Source organism: Fukomys damarensis, unplaced genomic scaffold (genome assembly GCF_012274545.1).
Source record: "Fukomys damarensis isolate Sample0158 unplaced genomic scaffold, DMR_v1.0_HiC HiC_scaffold_25, whole genome shotgun sequence".
Taxonomy (NCBI): domain Eukaryota; kingdom Metazoa; phylum Chordata; class Mammalia; order Rodentia; family Bathyergidae; genus Fukomys; species Fukomys damarensis.
Window position 1 is genome coordinate 21,093,932 of NW_022900937.1, and position 19,968 is coordinate 21,113,899.

Genomic DNA, 19,968 nt, shown 5'->3' on the forward strand with positions numbered 1-19,968 from the left:
TTTCTGGAATCTTGATTATTATATGTCTAGGTGTAGATTTTTTTTGTAGCTAGTTGGAGTCCTATATGCCTACGTTATCTGAATGTCAAATTCTTCCCCTCTGTTTGGGAAGTTTTCTGTCATTAATTCTGCAAACAGCTTTTTTAAGTCATTTGTATTTTCTCCTGCTACTTCATGTATTCCTATCAGTCTTATGTTATTCTTCTTTGCATCATCTAGGAGTTGTTGGATCGATTTCTCATGATCTCTTACTGTTTTTAAGAGACCTCTCTTTTCATGGTCACTGACTGCAATCTTATCTTCTATATCTGAGAGTCTATCTTCGCATTCTTTTATTCTGTTGCATAAACTTTCAATAGAGTGTTTAATCTCCTGGATATCTGTTTGAATCTGTTTTATGGATTCCATTTCTTTCCTATGTTGGGCGTTTAGTTTTTCCATTTCTTTCTTATGCTGGGCCTTCATGGCTTCTATCATGGTCCTGAGCTCATCTATTTTTTTGTCAGTTTCTGCTCTAGAGTCTCGAATCACGACTTCCATTTTGCTCACTATCTCTATGGTTATCTGGGAAATTATTTCTGTTTTGAATTTTTCTAGAGCCTGATTGATCTGTTTTGTTACTTCCTGTGCTTTGAGTTCAGGGTGTCCTGGTGATTCACTGTCAGCTTTTTTGTCTTCATTTGCCCTACTGTTTGCCATTGGTGAACTGGAAGTCTGTCCTTGTGTCTTGCTTAAGTGTTTTCTCATTTTTATGTTTGTTGTCGGACTGTTCTTGCTTTAATCTCTGGATTATTACCCAAATCTTCCTGATATAGTTGCGCCCTAGTTTCTGTGTCTCTAATGACCCACAGACATTCTCATCTTCATAACATCAGAGAAAACAGCTCATCAAATCAACCACAATGCTTTACCCCAACTGATACAATCAGCAACATATTAAGATCAAGCACAACTTTGACACTGACCACCAGTAGTAGTCATTAGTCTATCACCCTTAAATCATTTGAATTAAATTGAAATCAAGAAGCAGTCCAGAACATGTCTGCAGTGAACAAAATTTCAATATAGTGTATTTACCATTTAATGGCTCAGACAGAGCGAGGATGCAAGACCCCTGATCTCAGTTAGCTGATGGCTGAACCCCATGACGCTGACTGACCTCGGGCTGCAAGGCCCAGATTGAGTTCCCCAACCTTCTGAATGGTTGAACTCCACAACGTTCTATTACAGATTTCCCACGCCCTTTCTTTAAAGATGTTCAAAGTTGGGAACTCAGAAAAATCCCCTTGATGACCACCTCTGCCTCTGCAGAGTGGGTCCAAAGACTGGCACAGTCAGGAGGTCTGAGAGTGCGGGGGGGGGGGAGAGTGCTACCTTCCGGGCGCTTGAGTGATCGCGGCTGGGACGGGAGCAGGCATGGTTCTCCTTCCCGCGTTGGATCGGAGCCCAGGCTTCCTCCCGGCGCTTGAGCGAAGGCGGCTGGGTGGGGAGCAGGCCTGGTTCTCCTTCCCGCGGTGGATCAGGGCTCAGCCTGCCTCCTGGCGCTTGAGTGATGGCGGTTGGGTTGGGAGCTGGCGTGGTTCTCCAGAACTTTATTCTTGCTATGAAACTTGCCTCAACTTTAATTGCCATCACTTAGGTTATTTTCTGTAGCATGAATATGCTGTATCTTCTAGTGGGAAAAAGGAATTTTCAATATAAAACCTGAATAAATGAAGTGTTTTTAGGTTTAAGAGTTTATATTAGTTATTTGAGTCACTGATGTCTAATGTAAATAAGTTTCACCAAGCTGCTCTAAGATATTATTTTTAAAGTGATTATTCCCTTCTTTTAAAAATAAAAATCCCAATTGAAATTGCCGTGTGTTATTTTATAGGTATCAACAAATGGGTTATGCTGGCCATAACCCAAAATAGTGACACAGTGCTGACGAGCAGTGTTGGAGGAGCCCCCTAACTTATTCCAGGACTATTTTGTATGCTTAAAATAAGGAGATGATAAGCCCACAGTTTCACAGTTCATACAGTTTATTGCCATACGAGGGGATTCTTTTTCCTATTTACAATGCTCAAAGAAAGGGAGCATAACAAGAGCACGAGTCACAGGAAATATACTTGCAAGATGAGGAACATTAACCATATAGAGAGTTCAGTTTCATTTAGAGTGCCTTTGTCAGTGTTTATCTCATTGAAGTTGAAGGAGTGACTATGAGAAGCTCTCGTGGAGAGATGGTTTGAACCACATAGCAAAGATACATAACAATTAGGTCTCTCAGCTCTAGCAAGTAGTTCTGATGTTGAAGGTAAGACTTTGGAGGCAAATAGGTTTCCATAGCATCAGCTCGCAGTGTGTCTGACAAAATTGTGGATTCGTATATGTTTTGGAGTTCTGTAGTAGAAGCCAGTGACGTGTTGTTGTCCTATAAGGTGCGATGTGGTGCAGCATTCTCTGAAGGAGATGATTGCACTCCATGTTGTCATAGTAAAACCTGTCATCCACATAGTAAACGATGTGAGTTTTGGAGTCATTTTAAAGTTATGCTACAGAGATCTCCTATAAAGCCACAGTAACCAAAGCAGCATGTATTAGTGAAAGAATAGACATATTTATTAATGGCACCTCAGAAATGGACCCACACAAATATAGCCAGTTGTTATTTGACCAAAAGAAAACAATCCATTGAATGCAATAGGAAAGGATATACTTTCCAACAAATGGTACTGGAATAAGTGTATGTCCATGTGGAAAATTAATATAGGTTTATCTTGTCATTAATTCAAAATTGATCACAGGCCTAATATAAAACACAAAATTATAAAAGTTCTAGAAGAAAATTTAGGAGACGTTCTAGTCAACCTTGAGTTTGGCAGTGACTTTTTAGATGCAAAGCCAGAGCCAGGGATTTAGCTCAGTGTTTCTACTGCCTGCCTTACAAGCACAAGAACCCGAGTTTGATCCCCAGTGCCAAAAAAAAAAAAAAAAAAGATGCAAAGCCGAAAGTACAATGCATGAAAGAGATTGATAAATCACATATCATTAAAAGGAAAAAATTTTGCCCTATGAAAGAAAGACACTGTTATGAGAATAAAAAGACAAGCCATTGTCTGAGATAAATATTTGTATGACACATAGCTGTTACAAGACTTATGTCCAGCACACTAAAACTCAATAAGAAAACAAAGAATCCCATTTTAATATGGGAAAACAGCAGAAAGCACAAAGAAGATACACAGATGGCAAATATGCATATAAAAGATGCTTTATATCCTTTGTCATTAAGGGAGTGCATATTAAAACAATGAGATCTTCCCACACACCTACTGGGATAGGTAAATCCCAAAGCATGATAAATACCAAATGCTGGTAGGGATGGGTAGCTGTAGGAATGCAAGATGGTATAGCACTTTGAAAGACAATTTGGTGGTTTCTTAACACAGCCAAAATAAGCCATCTTACTATATGATCCAGCAGGTGTGCTCTGGGGTATTTGCCCAGTTGAGTTTAAAACCTGTCCAAAGAATATTTATAGCAGTTTTATTCATTATAACAAAAAAGCGGAAGCAACCAAGATGTCCTCAATAAGTGAATACATAAGGAATATTATTGAGTGGTAAAAAACGAAAAACAAACTCTGAAGCCATGAAAGGATATGGATGCTAACCGAGCGTGGTGACACACACCTGTAATCCCAGCACTCAGAAGGGTGAGGCAGGAGGATTGCTGTGAGTTCAAGGCCAGCTTGGGCTACATAGTACACTTAGGGCCAACCTGAACTACACAGGGAGACCCTGCCTCCAAAAACAAAACAAAGCAAAAAAGTTATGGATGACTGAATGTTGAATGCATATTGCCAAATGAAAGAGATCAGCCTGAAGAGGTTATGTACTAGAAGTACATGATTCCATATGATATTGTGGAAATGGCAGAACTATAGAGACAGTAAAAACATCAGTGGTTTCTGGGAATTTAAGGGAAAGAGAGAAGGGTGGAAAGTAATTTCTAGACTCATCTATTGTAGTTCCTGCCCATTCCTAGAATCAGCTATTTCCCCAAGTCCCCAGGGGTCTTTCTAGGTGGTGAAAACAATTCTGTAAGATACTTTAATGTTGGATGTTGTACATTTGATACATGATATTGTATGTGATATTGCATATTTGTATATTTGTACATGATATTGTATATTTGTCAAAACCAGTACAATGTGAGTGAACCTTATAAAGAGTGGACTTCAGTGTGTGGAAAATTGTAGTTTAGGAGCTTGGAAGATCCAAGAAAGGAATGCAGATTATGACAAGAGAATCTAAATATACTTTATATGCATGGAAGTAACCTCCCTGAAGGAGTGGGGGAATAGGCACTGGTCTACACACCATTGGAAATGAAACTCTGAGACTAAGTGCAAAAGATACTATATATACCTAATCATTGTACTTCAGTTGATAAAATTATTTCCTACTGGGGCTATAGGTTGGAAATTCTGGTAACCTCTATATATACACACTGGAATTGAAAAATCAAATAAATGGGTAGCAGATGGTGGAATCCAGATTTCTCCTTGTTGGAGCAGGAATTTCCAGATAAGAAAGGGGAGGGAATAAATAAGAGAAAAGGAAAAAAATGGAAACAGTTTTTGTAAATGGGCGGGGGTGGTGGTGGTGGAGAGATTGAAGGGAGGGCAGGGGAATGGAGGGAAAAAAATAAGAACCAAGATATATCATGTAAAGGTACAAATTTCCAATGATGAATGTCATCATATTGTTTACCCAAAGTGTACCAATAAACTTAATGAAATTTTTAAAAAATTTATAAAAGAAAAGGGAAGAGACCAGAATGAGCCATTTGATGATGGATTAGATTTGGAGATACGAGTATGAACTTGAGTTTAGCTTAATACAAACAGATGGGTACCCAAAGAAATGTTAAGACCCATATATACTGTACACAGGTTCGTGTGTGTGTGTGTGTGTGTGTGTGTGTGTGTGTGTGTGTGTGTATATATATGCATTTGCATTTCCCTCCTATCTCAGCTGAGGGACCTAAAAGAAATGACATTATAACAGCAAAAAGTACACCTATCCCCATCTTAGTTTTTAATACCACTTCCAATAAAAGGATCCTTGGAGAAGTAGCTGATTCTAGGAATGGGGCAGGAGCTAAAGTAGATGAGTCTAAAAAAATCTTAGTTAAAGAAACATTCAAAAAGAAGAAACAAGAAGGAGGAGGAGAAAGAAGAGAAAGGGAAAGGAGGAGAAGTGAAAGAAAAGAAAGAGGAAGAAGAAAAGCCACATCCGTGAGAGTCAAGGAATATAGAGGTCAATTCAGAAACCTTCCAAATGGCCAAAGATGGAACACGTTGAACTATAAAATAAACAAAGCAGTATTGGACTGTAACCCAAAGTATGAAATAAATATACATAGGTCTGAACTTATATAAATAAAAAATGGACAAATCCTTTATGAGGAAAATTTTCCCATAATTTACCTGTTACTCTGACCTCAAGGAGGGAGCTTCCTAAGTGTAAGCAGCATATCATGTAATTAATTCCCTGCTAAGATGTTAGTATGAAGTGAAGGGGAGAGAAAGGGGACTTTATACTGGAGAAGCCTGAAAAATACTCCCTTGGCCAGATGATCAATGCTAATACTAGGTGATGAGTCATATTAATAGTATGTACCTTAACTCCAATCTAATCATGAGAAAGTATCAGACAAACCCAAATACAAAATAGCTGATGAGTGTTCTTCAAAGCCTATCAAGGAATCAAAACAATGAAAATCCAAGAAACTGTCACAGCCCCAAAAAATCTAAGGAGACAGGACTACTAAATGTAGTGTGGGCTCCCGGATGGAATCCTGGGACAGAAACAAAACATTAGGTAAACTACAGAAATCTAGATAAAGGTTGGACTTCAGTAAGAATGTTTTGATATTGGCTCACGAATTGTCACAAAGATACTATACTAATACAAGGTGTTAATACAGTATTAGGACAGATCACATGAAGTATATTGGAACTCTCTATACTGTCTCAATTTTTCTGTAAATCTAAAACTGTTCTTTAAAACGGCTGTTAAAAATTGAAAGTATCATTTGAAGGCCTCAAAAATAATCCAATGGTTTCTGTCTTTTCTGCAGTTTTGACAGTGTTTCCTGCCTTGCTGACTCTGCTTCCCTCTCAGACATCACTTTTGATGGCAACCCAATAGCCCAAGAGTCATGGTACAAACACACTGTACTTCAGAATATGACACAGCTGCGCCAGCTGGATATGAAGAGAATCACGGTGAGGACCTTCCAAAGCTTCACCACACTGTTCTTCTTAGTGTGGTGTAGGAAAATGGGGCACCTATTCTTTGCTTGAAATGCTTCCTAATTTTAATTAATTATGAAATTTTGGATTATCATGACGTATTCTTCATAATTATAACTACAGAAATTTACCACCTGCCCCCATCTCAAGTTTCATCAAATAGGGCTTTAAAAATTCCCAGCCTTTTATTTAATCATCATGCTTATTTTTTATTCTTGTTTAATATCCAACTAAAGAATTTACTTTGGAATAGATGAATGAGAACTTCATTAAGTGATATAGAGTAACAGGTAAGAACATATATTCTGGAGCCAGATGGCTTGAGTCTGAATACTGACTTGATGAAGTAAGATAAGAATCATAATTATGCTGTGCCATATTGTTGTTAAGATAAAATAAAATATAAAACTTTAGAAGAATGTGAAGCTCGTAGGAAGCTTGATGTGGAGTTATTATTGTTGATGCTGTACCTCCCAAAGTAGCTATTTCTATACTTTATTTATTTTATCTCTATTTTATAATTCCCATAATCAGACATTTTGGAATGGATGCTGATCTAAAAGAAGTCCTATATAACACATCCCCTCTTTTTAGGTATACAATGCACATTATCATGTTACTGGTACCAAGAAGTTCTGTAGTTCTGCCTGGTTTTGTTTCACTGCATTCCAAATTTGTTTGGATATTTTTACAGAAAATATCTGTTAAAAACCTCAGTTTGGTTATCTCTATTCTAGAAAAATATCCTAAAGCCTCTACCTTTTTTTTTCTCCTCTTCTAGACTCTGCTAATTCTGACGTGATTAGCTAGTTTTGCTCAGCTGCCAGAGGACTTTTTATATGAGCTTCTCAGTGCATGTGGTTTTCACGTATGCCTCAGCAGTATGATGAATACCTAAGGTAGTCAGCAAATAGTGAAAAGTGTGGCTGAATTCATAAATACCAGCATTTCCTTGGGTTTGCCCTCTCTCTGTTCCATAATGTAGATGTGCTTCTTTTTCCTCCTGCGCTCCTGCTACACTTGGACCTGAGAGTTTTTGTAGTGGGGTATGTACTAGATACTAGAAATGACAAGATTGTAATTATAGTCTGCTACAGAGACAGGCATGCAGCTAGATTACAAAGCAAATGACAATCCAGGAAAATGAGATAGCTATACAGAGCAATATATGCATAAACAGACAAGGCAAAATAATAACAAAGAGCAAAGCAACTCCTAAGTCTACCAGAGAAATAGGAGTATTTCCAATGGGGAAAATATTTGACACACAAAGTGAAGAGTGACAACGTAGGATGCATCGGTGGAGAGAAAAAGCATGTGAAATGCAAAGGAATGCTGAGCGCATAGAGCATCTGACAGCAGCAGTTCAGCATGGCTCAGCATTGAGTACCTGGGGAGAGCAAGGAGAGACAAAGTCTGACGGGCATGGCCTGGGGCATTTCAAGTCATAAGAAGGAGTGTAGATTGTTTGTCTTGGGCATAATAGGATGCCCCCTGGAAGAGTTTAAGGATGCCGATTAAAAGTCGCTTGCCTACTAAAAATTCTGTCTATCTGGGTAGCAGCATGAAAGATGAACTGGGAAGAAGGGGACGGATGATGAGATGGATCAGGGTAAGGGACTCTGAGCCTCTGACTCCGAGAAGCCCTGAGACATAGGATGTGCTGTCCATTGCTGGCCTCAACTCTTATTTTGGCTTTGTTATTTCTCCTGGGAGGAATGGGGTTTAGTCTACTAAAACTAGGATAAATACTAATAAGATGAAAGTGCAGGTGAATACCTAAATGTGAGTCCAGGCCTATCTAGAGCCAGGGCTTGTCAAACTTTATCTAGAAAGGACCCAAAAGTAAAGTTTAGGCTTTAGAGTCTATACAGTCTCTGCTGAAACTACTCAACTCTGCCATGTGTAGTGTGAAAACAGAGGTGGATGATCCATAAATGAATGAGTATGGCTTTGTTGTAATAAAAAAGTTATTTGTAAAAGCAAGTGGGAAACTGGATTTGGCCTGTGGGCTCGAATTTGTTAATCTTTGATCTGGAGTGCTGAATGAGTTTACTGGACCATTGAAACTTCGTGTCTGGGATGTGGTGTAAAATAAGAGAGTAGCTTTAAATTAAGGTGAACTAATCTGCCTTTTTATCACAAAAGGAAAAAAACATAAACTCCCCAAATTGTGACAATTTACTTATGAAAGAATTCTAAACTGGATTATTAAAGGGTAGTTGGTGAATACTTAAGGATTTGATCACTAGGAGGCAGTTAATTTGCTTAAACTGGATTATTAAAGGGTAGTTGGTGAATACTTAAGGATTTGATCACTAGGAGGCAGCATTAATTTGCTAAAAATAATTCAAGCCAATAAAACAATTTCCTATTCTAGACAATTTACTTTTTTTGGTTGACATAATATTTGTACATATGTATGGTGCGTAGTAAATATATGTATATATGTATATTTACTATACATATATGTATATATATATGTATAGTATATAATATATGGTCAAATTGGGTACTTATTAAAATACTCTTTCAGAGAAGTGCTATAAACAGTGTTTTGGTATTCAAGTGAAGCATATGGCAAAGCTTCTATGACATCATTTTGAGTAAGCTGTGTGACAACATGGTTAAGTAGATTTTTGATTCAAGGATATCCACAGAACACAAAGAGTGGATCGTGCTAGCCTTTTATGAAATCTTTTATGACATATCACAAGGGGTTTTCCTCTGGCCCATTCCATTCAACAATTTTTGTTAATGTTTACATATGAAAATATTAGCATTATTCTGATAAAGTATGTGAGTGACAGAGACTGGAGAAATTAGAGGTCCTAATATATTTGTTGCTCTGATCAGAATACAACCACAGCTCCATTGTCTAGCCCTGGGTTTAGCAAACTGCAGCCTATAGTCCAAATCTGTCCTGTAGCCAATTTTTGTATACCTGTCAAGCTAAGAATGATTTTGAGGGTTTTAAAATATTGTTGAAAGAAAGAAAGAGGGGCGGGAGGGAGGGAGGGAAGGAAGGAAGGAAGGAGAAAATATAGATGAAAAGGAGCTAGAGATCACATTTAGCCCTCAAGGCCTGAAGTATTTACTCTCTGACCCTTTACAGAAGTTTACTGCCCCCTCATCTAGAAAAATAAGCAGAGTTTAACAAGATTTTTAAAAATGCATAAACTGAAAGTATTGGACTTTTCCCCATAACATCAGACAAAACAATTCAGAGCACAAGTGCAGGGTTATAGAAGATGAGACTTAGTAGCATGCATGAAAATAATGTGCATTAGAATTGATAAGTTGAAATTGAGTTAATTATGAGATGTGATGGAAGTTAATGTTTAAAGCATTTATTTATAGAAATAAACCAAAAAATACAGTGATTCCATTTTTTCCTTCAATGAGCAGATTACACCTAAACTATTAGTTTTAGAGGAGCAATGGGAGTAAGAATCATTTCCAGGGAACCTTGTTTGATTAGATAACAAAAGATACAACATAAGGAAGATGTTATAGTGGCCTCGAACTATTTTTAGAACTGTGCAAAAAAGTGAGATATAGACACATTTTGAAGAGATAGAACAAGGATCATTATGCGGAAAATTCTGGGAGGCAGAATTTTCTCCTTTTTATTTCTAAATTCTGATTTGGAGAATCCACATAGTTCTCATAACTGTAAAAGAGAAACAGTATCAGAGTTGGCCTGGTAGGAACTTGTTTACAATTTGCTGTCCAAAAACTGGAATAGCTTACCTCAGACAAAAGCTCGTCTAAGTTTTTTGTTATGGTAGATATCACCAATGCTGACCAATGATTTGTTTTGCTCTTTTTGACATGTGAAAGATGACGTGTTTTCTTCCCCTCTAAAGTTACATGTGGTTGTGTAACTAGCTGTGGTTAATGAAATGTGAGCAGAAGTAATGTTTCATTTCCAGGCAGAAGCCTTCAAATGCCAATGCATGATTCTCTACTTTTTTCCTGCATGGTGGTCATTATGAAAACATATTGAGCTGAAGTTGTCATCAGGTCACATCATATATAAATACATAGCCACTGCACTGAAGGTAGACTTGGAGTTTTCTTTGCGTGATCACGAAATACATTTGTCATAAGCCAGTGTCAGTTTTGAAGTTGTTAACAGCAGCATAACCTGCCCTGATCTGGCTCTTCTCCTCCCCTTCCCCACCCTCAGTACTGAACTAATAACATTCCTGGCCTGGAAGAAGCCAGGTGAGATGGCTTCTGACCTTCACTTTAACACTGTGACCTCGGAAGAATAACTTTCCTGTATTAAAAGAGATTGTTTTGATGAAAAATACTGTCTGTGTCTTAGAGAATAACAATAAAAAACTGTTTTAGTCTGTTTACATATTTTGCATATTCAAAGGAAACAATGACTTGATAACTATCTAGCCCATAGTATGTGGTCAAAAAGTACATTGCTGTTTAAATTTCAACATTCCATGTAAGATGCCAGGCGTGGTGGTGCACGCCTATAATCCCAGCTCTCGGGAGGCTGAGGCAGGAGAATTGCTGTGAGTTCAAGACCAGCCTGGGCTACGTAGTGAGTTCCAGGTCAGTCTCAACTACATAGTGAGACCCTGTCTCAAAAAAACAAAAAACAAAAAACAAAACAAAACAAAAAATTCCATGTAAGAAATTGCTGCCTGTGTTAAGGCTATGTTATTTATTCTGGAGGAAAATTTCTTCTCATATATATGTTGTTTTAGAGCTGTAATAATCTGCTAACAAAGTATAATATAGGTTATCAAATATCTATTAAATCATTGTACTGCTTAATTATCTTAAAATTATTTCTATAATGGGTGTTCACAGTAGGATTTTTTGGTCCCAGATCTATCCCTTTCTTTTGCCACATAAAGTATATGGCTTTTGTCCCCAAAACTGGATTATTATCATGAAGGTGCCAGAATTTTATAGTTTTACCAACAGATTTATAGCTTATCTTCACAATTAGAGGTTTATTTTTGTTTCTAAAAGTAGTTGTTCTATAATTATTTGGGCTGAAATATAGCCATCAGATGTAAAAATTCCTTAAGATACTCCATATTTAAATTGATTTGGTATAAATCCAGTTTTCCAATGTTTAAATTTCCTTTTAAAGCCCTACTGCCTTTAATAGATGTTCAAATTCTTTTAAAAAATCTGGTGAAATCATCTTTTAAGTATGTGCAGTACGTGATCCATGCAGTTTCCAGTCCTGTTTGAAATTGACTCTGAATCACCAATCTGTTTCTAGTTCACATTTTATAGATGAATCAACATTGAACATCAGTATACTTTTGCCTTTATAAAAGTTCACTCTGAAATAGGTTTTACTCTGTTAGTACAAAATCAGTATTTACTAAGAGAGTTTAATAGAATTATTAAACCAGCTATTTGGGGAAGCTAGGAATCAAAGTTCTAAATTTTTAATTTATTTCTGCTGATGACATCTATCTAGTTTCTTCAAATTAAGAATAATTATTTTCCACATTATAAAGGCACTTTAAATTCACCAAAAATCACATTAAATTTTTATTCCCTTTAAAACAAGTAAATCACATGGAAGATTACTATTGAATTATAGCCTCTCCTTTTTCATCTCTCTAAAATTAGTAAAATATCTAGAACATACAAAGAATTGAGAAAAAAATCAGGACACCCCCCCTATATTTAAAGACCCAATCCAAAAAAGGGCACCTAAAATGAATAGACACTTCTCAGATGAAGAAGTAGAAACAGCAAATAAAAACATTAAAAAATGTTCATCATCACTGGTCATCCCAGAGATGCAAAGTAAAACAACACCAAGATTCCATCTCACTCCAGAAAGAGTAACTATTATCAAGAAATCAATCAACAACAAATGCTGGTGAGGCTATGAGGAAAAAGGAACCCTGCACCACTGTTGATGGGAGTGTAGGTAGGTGTAACCACTGTGGAAATCAGTGTGGCAATTCTTCAAAAAATTAGGGTTAGAAGTCCCATTTGACCCAGCTTTTCTGTTGGGTGTCTTCCTGAAAGAATTAAAAGCATCATACCACAGTGATATATGCACACCCACGTTTACAGTGACACAGTTTGTAATAGCTAATTCTTGGAAACAACCCAAATGCCCATCAACCAATGAATGAGTAAAAAAGACGTTTTTTTTAATATACAATGGAGTACCACTCAACCCTAAAGAAAGGTAAACCTGAGACATTTATAACTAAATGGATGATACTTGAAACTATACTCTTAAATGAAATAAATCAGACATGTGTAAATATCGCATTGACTCTGGTGTGAGAAACTGACAGGATAAATAAGGACCAAATGTATAGTAGATAATATGAAATAGGAAGAAACTGTTTGGGAAAGGGAAACTATAAAGGGGGGGAGGGGGAAGAGAAAGGGAAAAGAAAAAAAACAGAAAAGGAAAAAAAAATGGAAACAAAGCTTCTGTAAATAAAGAGGGGAGGCAGGTTGAAAGAAGAGGGAAGTAGATGGGGAGAAAAAGAGCAGTCGAGTTATACCATATACAGGTACAAATTCCCTTGGATGAATGTGATCATTATGTATATTTAAATTGTACCAGTAAAATTAATATAAAATAAATAAATAAGATGAGTAAAATAGCTGGGTGTGGTGGTATACTACTGTATTCCCAACATTGGAGAGGCTGAGGCAGGAGGATTGCCACAGTTCAAAGCTGGCCTGGGGCTATATAGTGAGTATATGGCTAGCCTGAACACAGTGAGGCCCTGTCTCAATAAAATAAAATAAGTAAAATAAATATCTTTATTATAAAAAGTATTATAAGCTGGGCACATTAGTTCATGCTGGTAATCCCAGCTCTCAGCGAGGCTGAGGCAGAAGACTACAAGTTTGAGCCCGTCCTGGGCAATTTAGTGATTTAGTGAGATCCTGTCTCAAAATAAAACTAAGAAAAGGGTTAGGGATGCTCATTGTGAAAGTCCTGTGTTCATTCCCCCTTATCACAAATAAACAAAAATGTTGCAAATTCCATTTCTAGCAAGAGTTGCCTTCTGGTCTGGATCCTGGCTTTGACACTAAATGTGATCTCATATGTTACTCACTTTTCAGAGCATTAGTGTCCTTGTTTCTAACATTAGAATCTTCTAGTTTTCCGTTTCCAACTCTGTGTATTTATGTATTGTTTAAATGTACTTTTTTAAGCTAAGTGTTTGTTTGGGGGAGCATGTATAATGGCCCACCTTCTAGAATATATTTCCATAGCCTCTCTGGCCTTCCCGGGTTCTAATGTAGCATGTGTATTGGCGAGGACAGGCTAGATTGTACAGTGGTACTACCCTCTTTAACTTCAGTAGGTTAGAGCAACAGAGGCCTGGGATAACCTGACTGCCCATGGCATGTGGCCTTGGATCTTTGTTCCATGTTGTCCTCATTGCAGGACTAGGCCCTAAACATACCTGCCATCAGGAGCTTTGCGGATGTGCAGCAGAAGTGAGAGAGAGAAGAGCTGCAGAGTACCTTGTCTGAACGCTTCCATCCAGAAATAAATACATGCCACCATTGTTCGTATGACATTAGCCAAAATAAGTCATACGGCCATATCTAACTTCAAGAGGAGAGGAAGTGCTACCCCACAATGGCCTGGATGCGGCAAGGCGTAGGAATATTTAGTGTACAGCTCTTATGACTGTCCATCAGGTTTCAAATCAAATGTTGACTTGTGGTAAGGATATAAATTAATACTACAGGGCTGGGGATTTAGCTCAGTGGTTCCCCTGCCTGCCTCACAAGCCCAAGGACCTGGGTTTGATCCCCAGTACCAAGAGGGGGGGATACTATATTTATAGAGTGCAGAATGCCAATATCCCAGAAGCCCTGGAAATATGTCTGCCATTCGATTTAGCTGTTCTAGTTTTAGGAAATTATTGAACTATATCTTTATATAAAGTATACATATAAAGTATATAAAGATATATTTATTAGTTCATTCCATAGATGTATATTTATTGTATATCTCCTGGGTGCCAGTAGCTGCCCAGGTCCCTACACTCATGAAGCTTACTGTGTGAGGCTGGAGGCAAAAAGAATAATGCCAGAATGCGAGAAATTATTAGAATGCTGCAGGTGCAGCATGATAGAGAAGGGCAGGTTGTGGGGAGAGCCTAGAAAAGTCTTTCCCTGGTCCATTTCTAGTTGATTGAGTCTCTCTTCAGCTCTGTGTAATCTTCTGTTGAACACTCCCTCTATTGAACTTAATTTTTTTTTCTTTTATTTTGGTACCGGTGATTGAACTCAGGACCTTGTGCTTGCGAGGCAGGTGGCAGCACCACTAAGCTAAATCCCCAGCCCCTTTAATTTCATTTTTTATAATTTTTAATTTATACGGGTTCTCCTCAGTTACTTAGTTCTGCCTATTTGATTTCTAAACTTAGTTCTTCTAAGCTACTTTTTATATTTTCCTATGTCTGAAGACATTTTCAAGCTTACGTTTTTTTTTTTTTTTTAATTGAGTTTATTGGTACATTTAGGGATACAGTACAGTTACATTCATTGTTGGGATCATGTACCTTTACATGGCAAGTCTTGATTCTCATTTTTTTCCCCTTACCTCTGCCCTCCCTTCACCCCCTCCTCCCCTCCCCATCTACAAACACTTTATTTTCATCTTTTCATTCTCACACTTTTTTTCTTTTCCCTTTTTGTTCTTCCCCTACGTATCACACCTTCCCTACACCTTTAGCTCCTTTCCTCCCATTTCTAAATGTCAGTAATCTTATTAGAATCTTATGCATTGTTGCAGAATATCCACACCAGGGAAACTATTTGGTATTTACACATGTGGGACTTATTTATTTCACTTAGGAGTATATCTTCAATATGTATCCATTTTCCTATGAATGAATCTATTCTCTCGCTCTTTATGGCTGAGTAATATTCCATTTTATAGAAAAACCACAACTTCTTTATCCAGTTTCCAACGGATGGGCAAATAGGTTGTTTCCAAGATTTAGCTATTACAAACTGTGCCGCTATAAACATGGGTGCACATACTTCTCTGTGATATGATTCTTTTAGTTCTCTTGGAAAGATACCCAACAGAGGGATGGCTGGGTCAAATGGAACCTCCAGTCCAAGCTCTTTGAGGTATCTCCATATTGATTTCCATAGTGGTTGCACTAGTCTGCACTCCCACCAACAATGGAGGAGGGTTCCTTTCTCCCCACAACCCCGCCAACATTTGTTATTGTGTGATTTCTTGATAGCAGCCATTCTTTGTGGGGTGAGGTGGAATCTCAGTGTTGTTTTCATCTGCATCTCTCGAATGACCAGTGATGTGGAACATTTTTTCATATATTTTCTTGCTGCTTTCACTTCTTTGTATGAGAAATGTCTGTTCATTTCGGATGCCCATTTTTGGATCGGGTCTTTATATTTGGGGGGACTGATTGTTTTGAGTTCTTTATATATCCTTGATAATAGTCCTTTGTCTGAGGTACAGCTGGTAAAAATTTTTTCCCACATTGTAGATTGTCTCTTAGTTCTGCTAATGGTTTCTTTTGAAGTACAGAAGCTTTTTAGTAAGATGAGATCCCAGTTGTTGATTCTTTCTGCTAGTTCCCGTGCTACTGAGGATTTGTTCATAAAGTCTTTTCCTATACCAATGTCTTCCAGAGTTCTGCCTAACTTACTTTCCAGCAAGTTTAATGTTTCTGTTTTAATATTTAGATCTTTAATCCATTTGGATTTTAATTTAGTGCATGGCGAAAGATAAGGGTCTAATTTTAATCTGTGACAGGTTGATATCCAGTTTTTCCAACACCATTTATTAAAGAGGCTATCTTTCCTCCACTGAGGATGGTGAGCTCCTTTGTCGAAGATGAGGTAGCTGAGTACATCTGCATTTGTTTTTGTGTCTTCCAGTCTGTTCCATTGATCCTCAGGCCTATTTCTTTGCCAGTACCATGCTGATTTTATCACAGTGGCTTTGTAGTATAGTTTCAAATTGGGAATTGTTACACCTGGTGCCATGTGACTGTTGCCTATAATGGCTTTTGCTATTCTAGGTCTCTTGTGGTTCCAAATGAATTTTTGGATTCTTTTTTCTAGTTCTGTGAAATATAGTGTTGGAATTTCAATTGGCATTGCATTGAATGTATATAGCAGTTTCGGTAGTATGGCCATTTTCACTATGTTGATTCTTCCTACCCAGGAGCAGGGGATATCTTTCCATTTTTTTATATCCTCTTCGATTTCTTTTTTCAGAGTGCTGTAGTTTTCAGTGTAGAGATCTTTTGTTTCTTTTGTTAGATTGATTCCTAGATACTTCATTTTTTTGGATGCTATTGTAAAAGGAATTTTTTCCCTTATTTCTCTTTCTGTCTGTCTGTTATTTGTGTATAGAAAGGCTATTGATTTTTGGGTATTCACCTTGTATCCAGATACTTTACTGAATCTGTCAATTAAGTCTAGAAGTTTTTTGGTGGAGTTTTTTGGATCTTCAATGTAGAGTATCATATCATCAGCAAATAATGATAGTTTAACTTCTTCCTTTCCTATCTTTATTGCTTTAATTTCTTTCTCTTGTCTAATTGCTGTGGCTAATGTTTCCAGAACTATATTGAAGAGAAGTGGCGATAGTGGGCATCCTTGTCTTGTTCCTGATTTTAACATGAAGGTTTTCAGTTTTTGGCCATTCAATATGATGTTGGCTGATGGTTTTTCATAAATAGCCTTTATTAAATTGAGGTATAGACCATCTATTCCAATTTTTTGCAGGGTTTTTATCATGAATGGGTGTTGAATTTTATCAAATGCTTTTTCTGCATCTATTGAGAGGATCATATGGTTTTTGTCCTTGACTTTGTTAATATAATGTATTACATTCACTGACTTTCGTATGTTGAACCACCCTTGCATCTCTGGAATAAATCCGACTTGGTCATGATGGATGATCTTCTTAATAATCCTCTGTATTCTGTTTGCTAGTATCTTATTAAGGATTTTTGCATCTATATTCATTAAGGAGATTGGTCTGTAGTTCTCCTTTTTGGTTGTATCTTTCTCTGGTTTGGGAATCAGAGTGATACTTGCTTCCAGGAATGAATTTGGAAGTATAGCTTCTCTTTCAATTTCATTGAAAAGTTTGAAGAGTAATGGTAGTAGTTCTTCTCTAAATGTCTTGTAAAATTCAGCAGTGAATCCATCAGGGCCTGGGCTTTTCTTTGTTGGTAAGTTTTTAATTACATTTTCAATTTCACTGATTGTGATTGGGGTGTTTAAAATGTTTTTATCTTCTTCGTTCAACTTTGGTAATTCATAAGTATCTAGAAATCTGTCCATTTCTTCTGTGTTTTCCATTTTATTAGAGTACAGGTTCTCAAAGTAGGTGTTCATGATCCTCTGGATTTCTTTCGGATCTGTTGTGACTTCGCCTTTTTCATTCCTAATTGCATGGATCTGAGCCTTTTCTTTCCTTTTTTTGATAAGATTAGCTAAGGGTTTGTCAATTTTATTTATTCTTTCAAAAAACCAGCTCTTTGTTTCATTTATTTTTTGTATCGTTTTCTTAATTTCAATTGCATTGATTTCTGCTCGGATCTTTATAATTTCCTCTCTTGTTCGAGCTTTGGGTTTTTCTTGCTCTTGTTTTTCTAGGAGTCTAAGTTTCATCGTTAAGTTGTTTATTTGAGCCCGCTCTGTTTTCCTAGTGTGGGCATTCAATGTTATGAATTTTCCACGTAGAACTGCTTTCATTGTGTCCCAAAGATTCCTGTATGTTGTATTGGCATTCTCATTTATTTGTAAAAACTGTCTAATTTCTTCTTTAATTTCCTCTGTAATCCATTGATTGTTTAGGAGAGTGTTGTTCAGTTTCCATGTGCTTGTGAAGTTTCTATAGTTTCTTGTGCTATTGATGTCTAGTTTGATTGCACTATGATCTGATAATAAACAGGGGATGACTTCAATTTTTTTGCATTTATTTAGACCTGTTTTGTGAGCCAGTATGTGGTCTATTTTGGAGAATGATCCATGTGCAGCCGAAAAGAATGTATATTCTGGTTTTTGGGGGTGGAATACTCTATAAACATCTATTAAGTCCATGTGTTCCAAAGCTTGGTTCAGTTCTATTATTTCATTGTTGATTTTCTGCCTAGTAGATCTGTCAATTTGTGATAGTGGGGTATTTAAATCCCCCACTACAATTGTATTAGTGCTTATTTGGTTTTTCATGTTACTTAATATTTGTTTTATATAGTTGGGGGCATTTATATTTGGTGCATATATGTTTATGATTGTCAGCTCTTCCTCTTGAATTGTTCCCTTTACAAGGATGTAGTGTCCTTCTTTGTCTCTCTTAATGAGTTTTGGTTTGAAATTTACTTTATCTGAGAATAAGATTGCTACCCCTGCTTTTTTCTGGACTCCTGACGCATGGAGAATTGTTTTCCATCCTTTCACTTTCAGTCTATGGACTTCCTTTTGCACTAGGTGTGTTTCTTGTATACAACATATTGTTGGATTTTGCTTCTTAATCCATTCTGCCAATCTGTTTCTCTTGATTGGTGAATTGAGGCCATTAACATTGATGGTTACAACTGATATATTTTGACTTATTCTTGTCATGTTTTTGTCCATTTGTTGACTCTTTTTACTTTTTCTCCCATCTCCTTTTAGTTTCTTGCCTTGCCTATTTGATTTGGTCTGTTGGGCCTCATGTTATTGTGAATTTCGTTGTCCTTTTCTAGGATATTGTTTAGAATTCCTTGCAGTGCTGGTTTGGTGTTCATGAAATTTCTCAGGTGCTCTTTGTCGTGGAAGTATTTTATTTCCCCATCTATTTTGAAAGAGAGTTTTGCAGGATACAAAAGTCTAGGTTGGAGATTCTTTTCTTTTAGGACTTGGAATACCTCACTCCAGGCTCTCCTTGACCTAAGGGTTTGTGTTGAAAAGTCTGCTGTGATTCTAATGGGCTTCCCTTTGCATGTGATTTGTTTCTTTTCTCTTACTGCTTGTAGTATTTTGTTTTTCTGTTGGATTTCTGGAATCTTGATTATTATATGTCTAGGTGTAGATTTTTTTTGATCGTGGCTAGTTGGGGTTCTATATGCCTCACTTATCTGTATGTCTAATTCTTCCCTTCTGTTTGGGAAGTTTTCTGTCATTAATTCTGTGAAGAGCTTTTTTATATCATTTGTGTTTTCTCCTGTTTTTTCATGAATTCCTATCAGTCTTATGTTATTTTTCTTTGTATCGTCTAGGAGTTGTTGGATTGATTTCTCATGATCCCTTACTGTTTTTAATAGACCTCTTTTTTCACGGTCACTGACTGCTATCCTATCTTCTATATCTGAAATTCTATCTTCGCAATCTTTTATTCTGTTTCGTACACTTTCAATAGAGTTTTTAATCTCCTGGATATCTGTTTGAATCTGTTTTATGGATTCCATTTCTTTCCTCTGTTGGGCATTCATTGTTTCCATTTCTTTCTTATGCTGAGTCTTCATGGCTTCTATCATAGTCTTGAGCTCATCAATTTTTTTTGTCAGTTTCTGCTCTGAGTCTCGAATCATGACTTCTATTTTGCTCATCATCTCTCTGGCTAGCTGGGAAATTATTTCTGATTTGAATTTTTCTAGAGCCTGATTGATCAATTTTGTTACCTCCTGTGCTATGGG

General features: G+C 37.0%; 1 protein-coding gene across 5 annotated transcripts in view; it reads left to right on the top strand.

Moving 5' to 3' along the window:
• Lrrc49 (leucine rich repeat containing 49) overlaps positions 1-19,968 on the top strand; it is a 136,301-nt gene that overhangs the window by 75,094 nt on the left and 41,239 nt on the right. For all 5 annotated transcript variants that reach the window (XM_033756001.1, XM_033756002.1, XM_019208033.2 and 2 more), the window contains one exon: positions 6,136-6,283. In XM_033756001.1, coding sequence (XP_033611892.1) covers positions 6,136-6,283 — 148 coding nt within the window. The remainder of the gene's footprint in view (positions 1-6,135; positions 6,284-19,968) is intronic.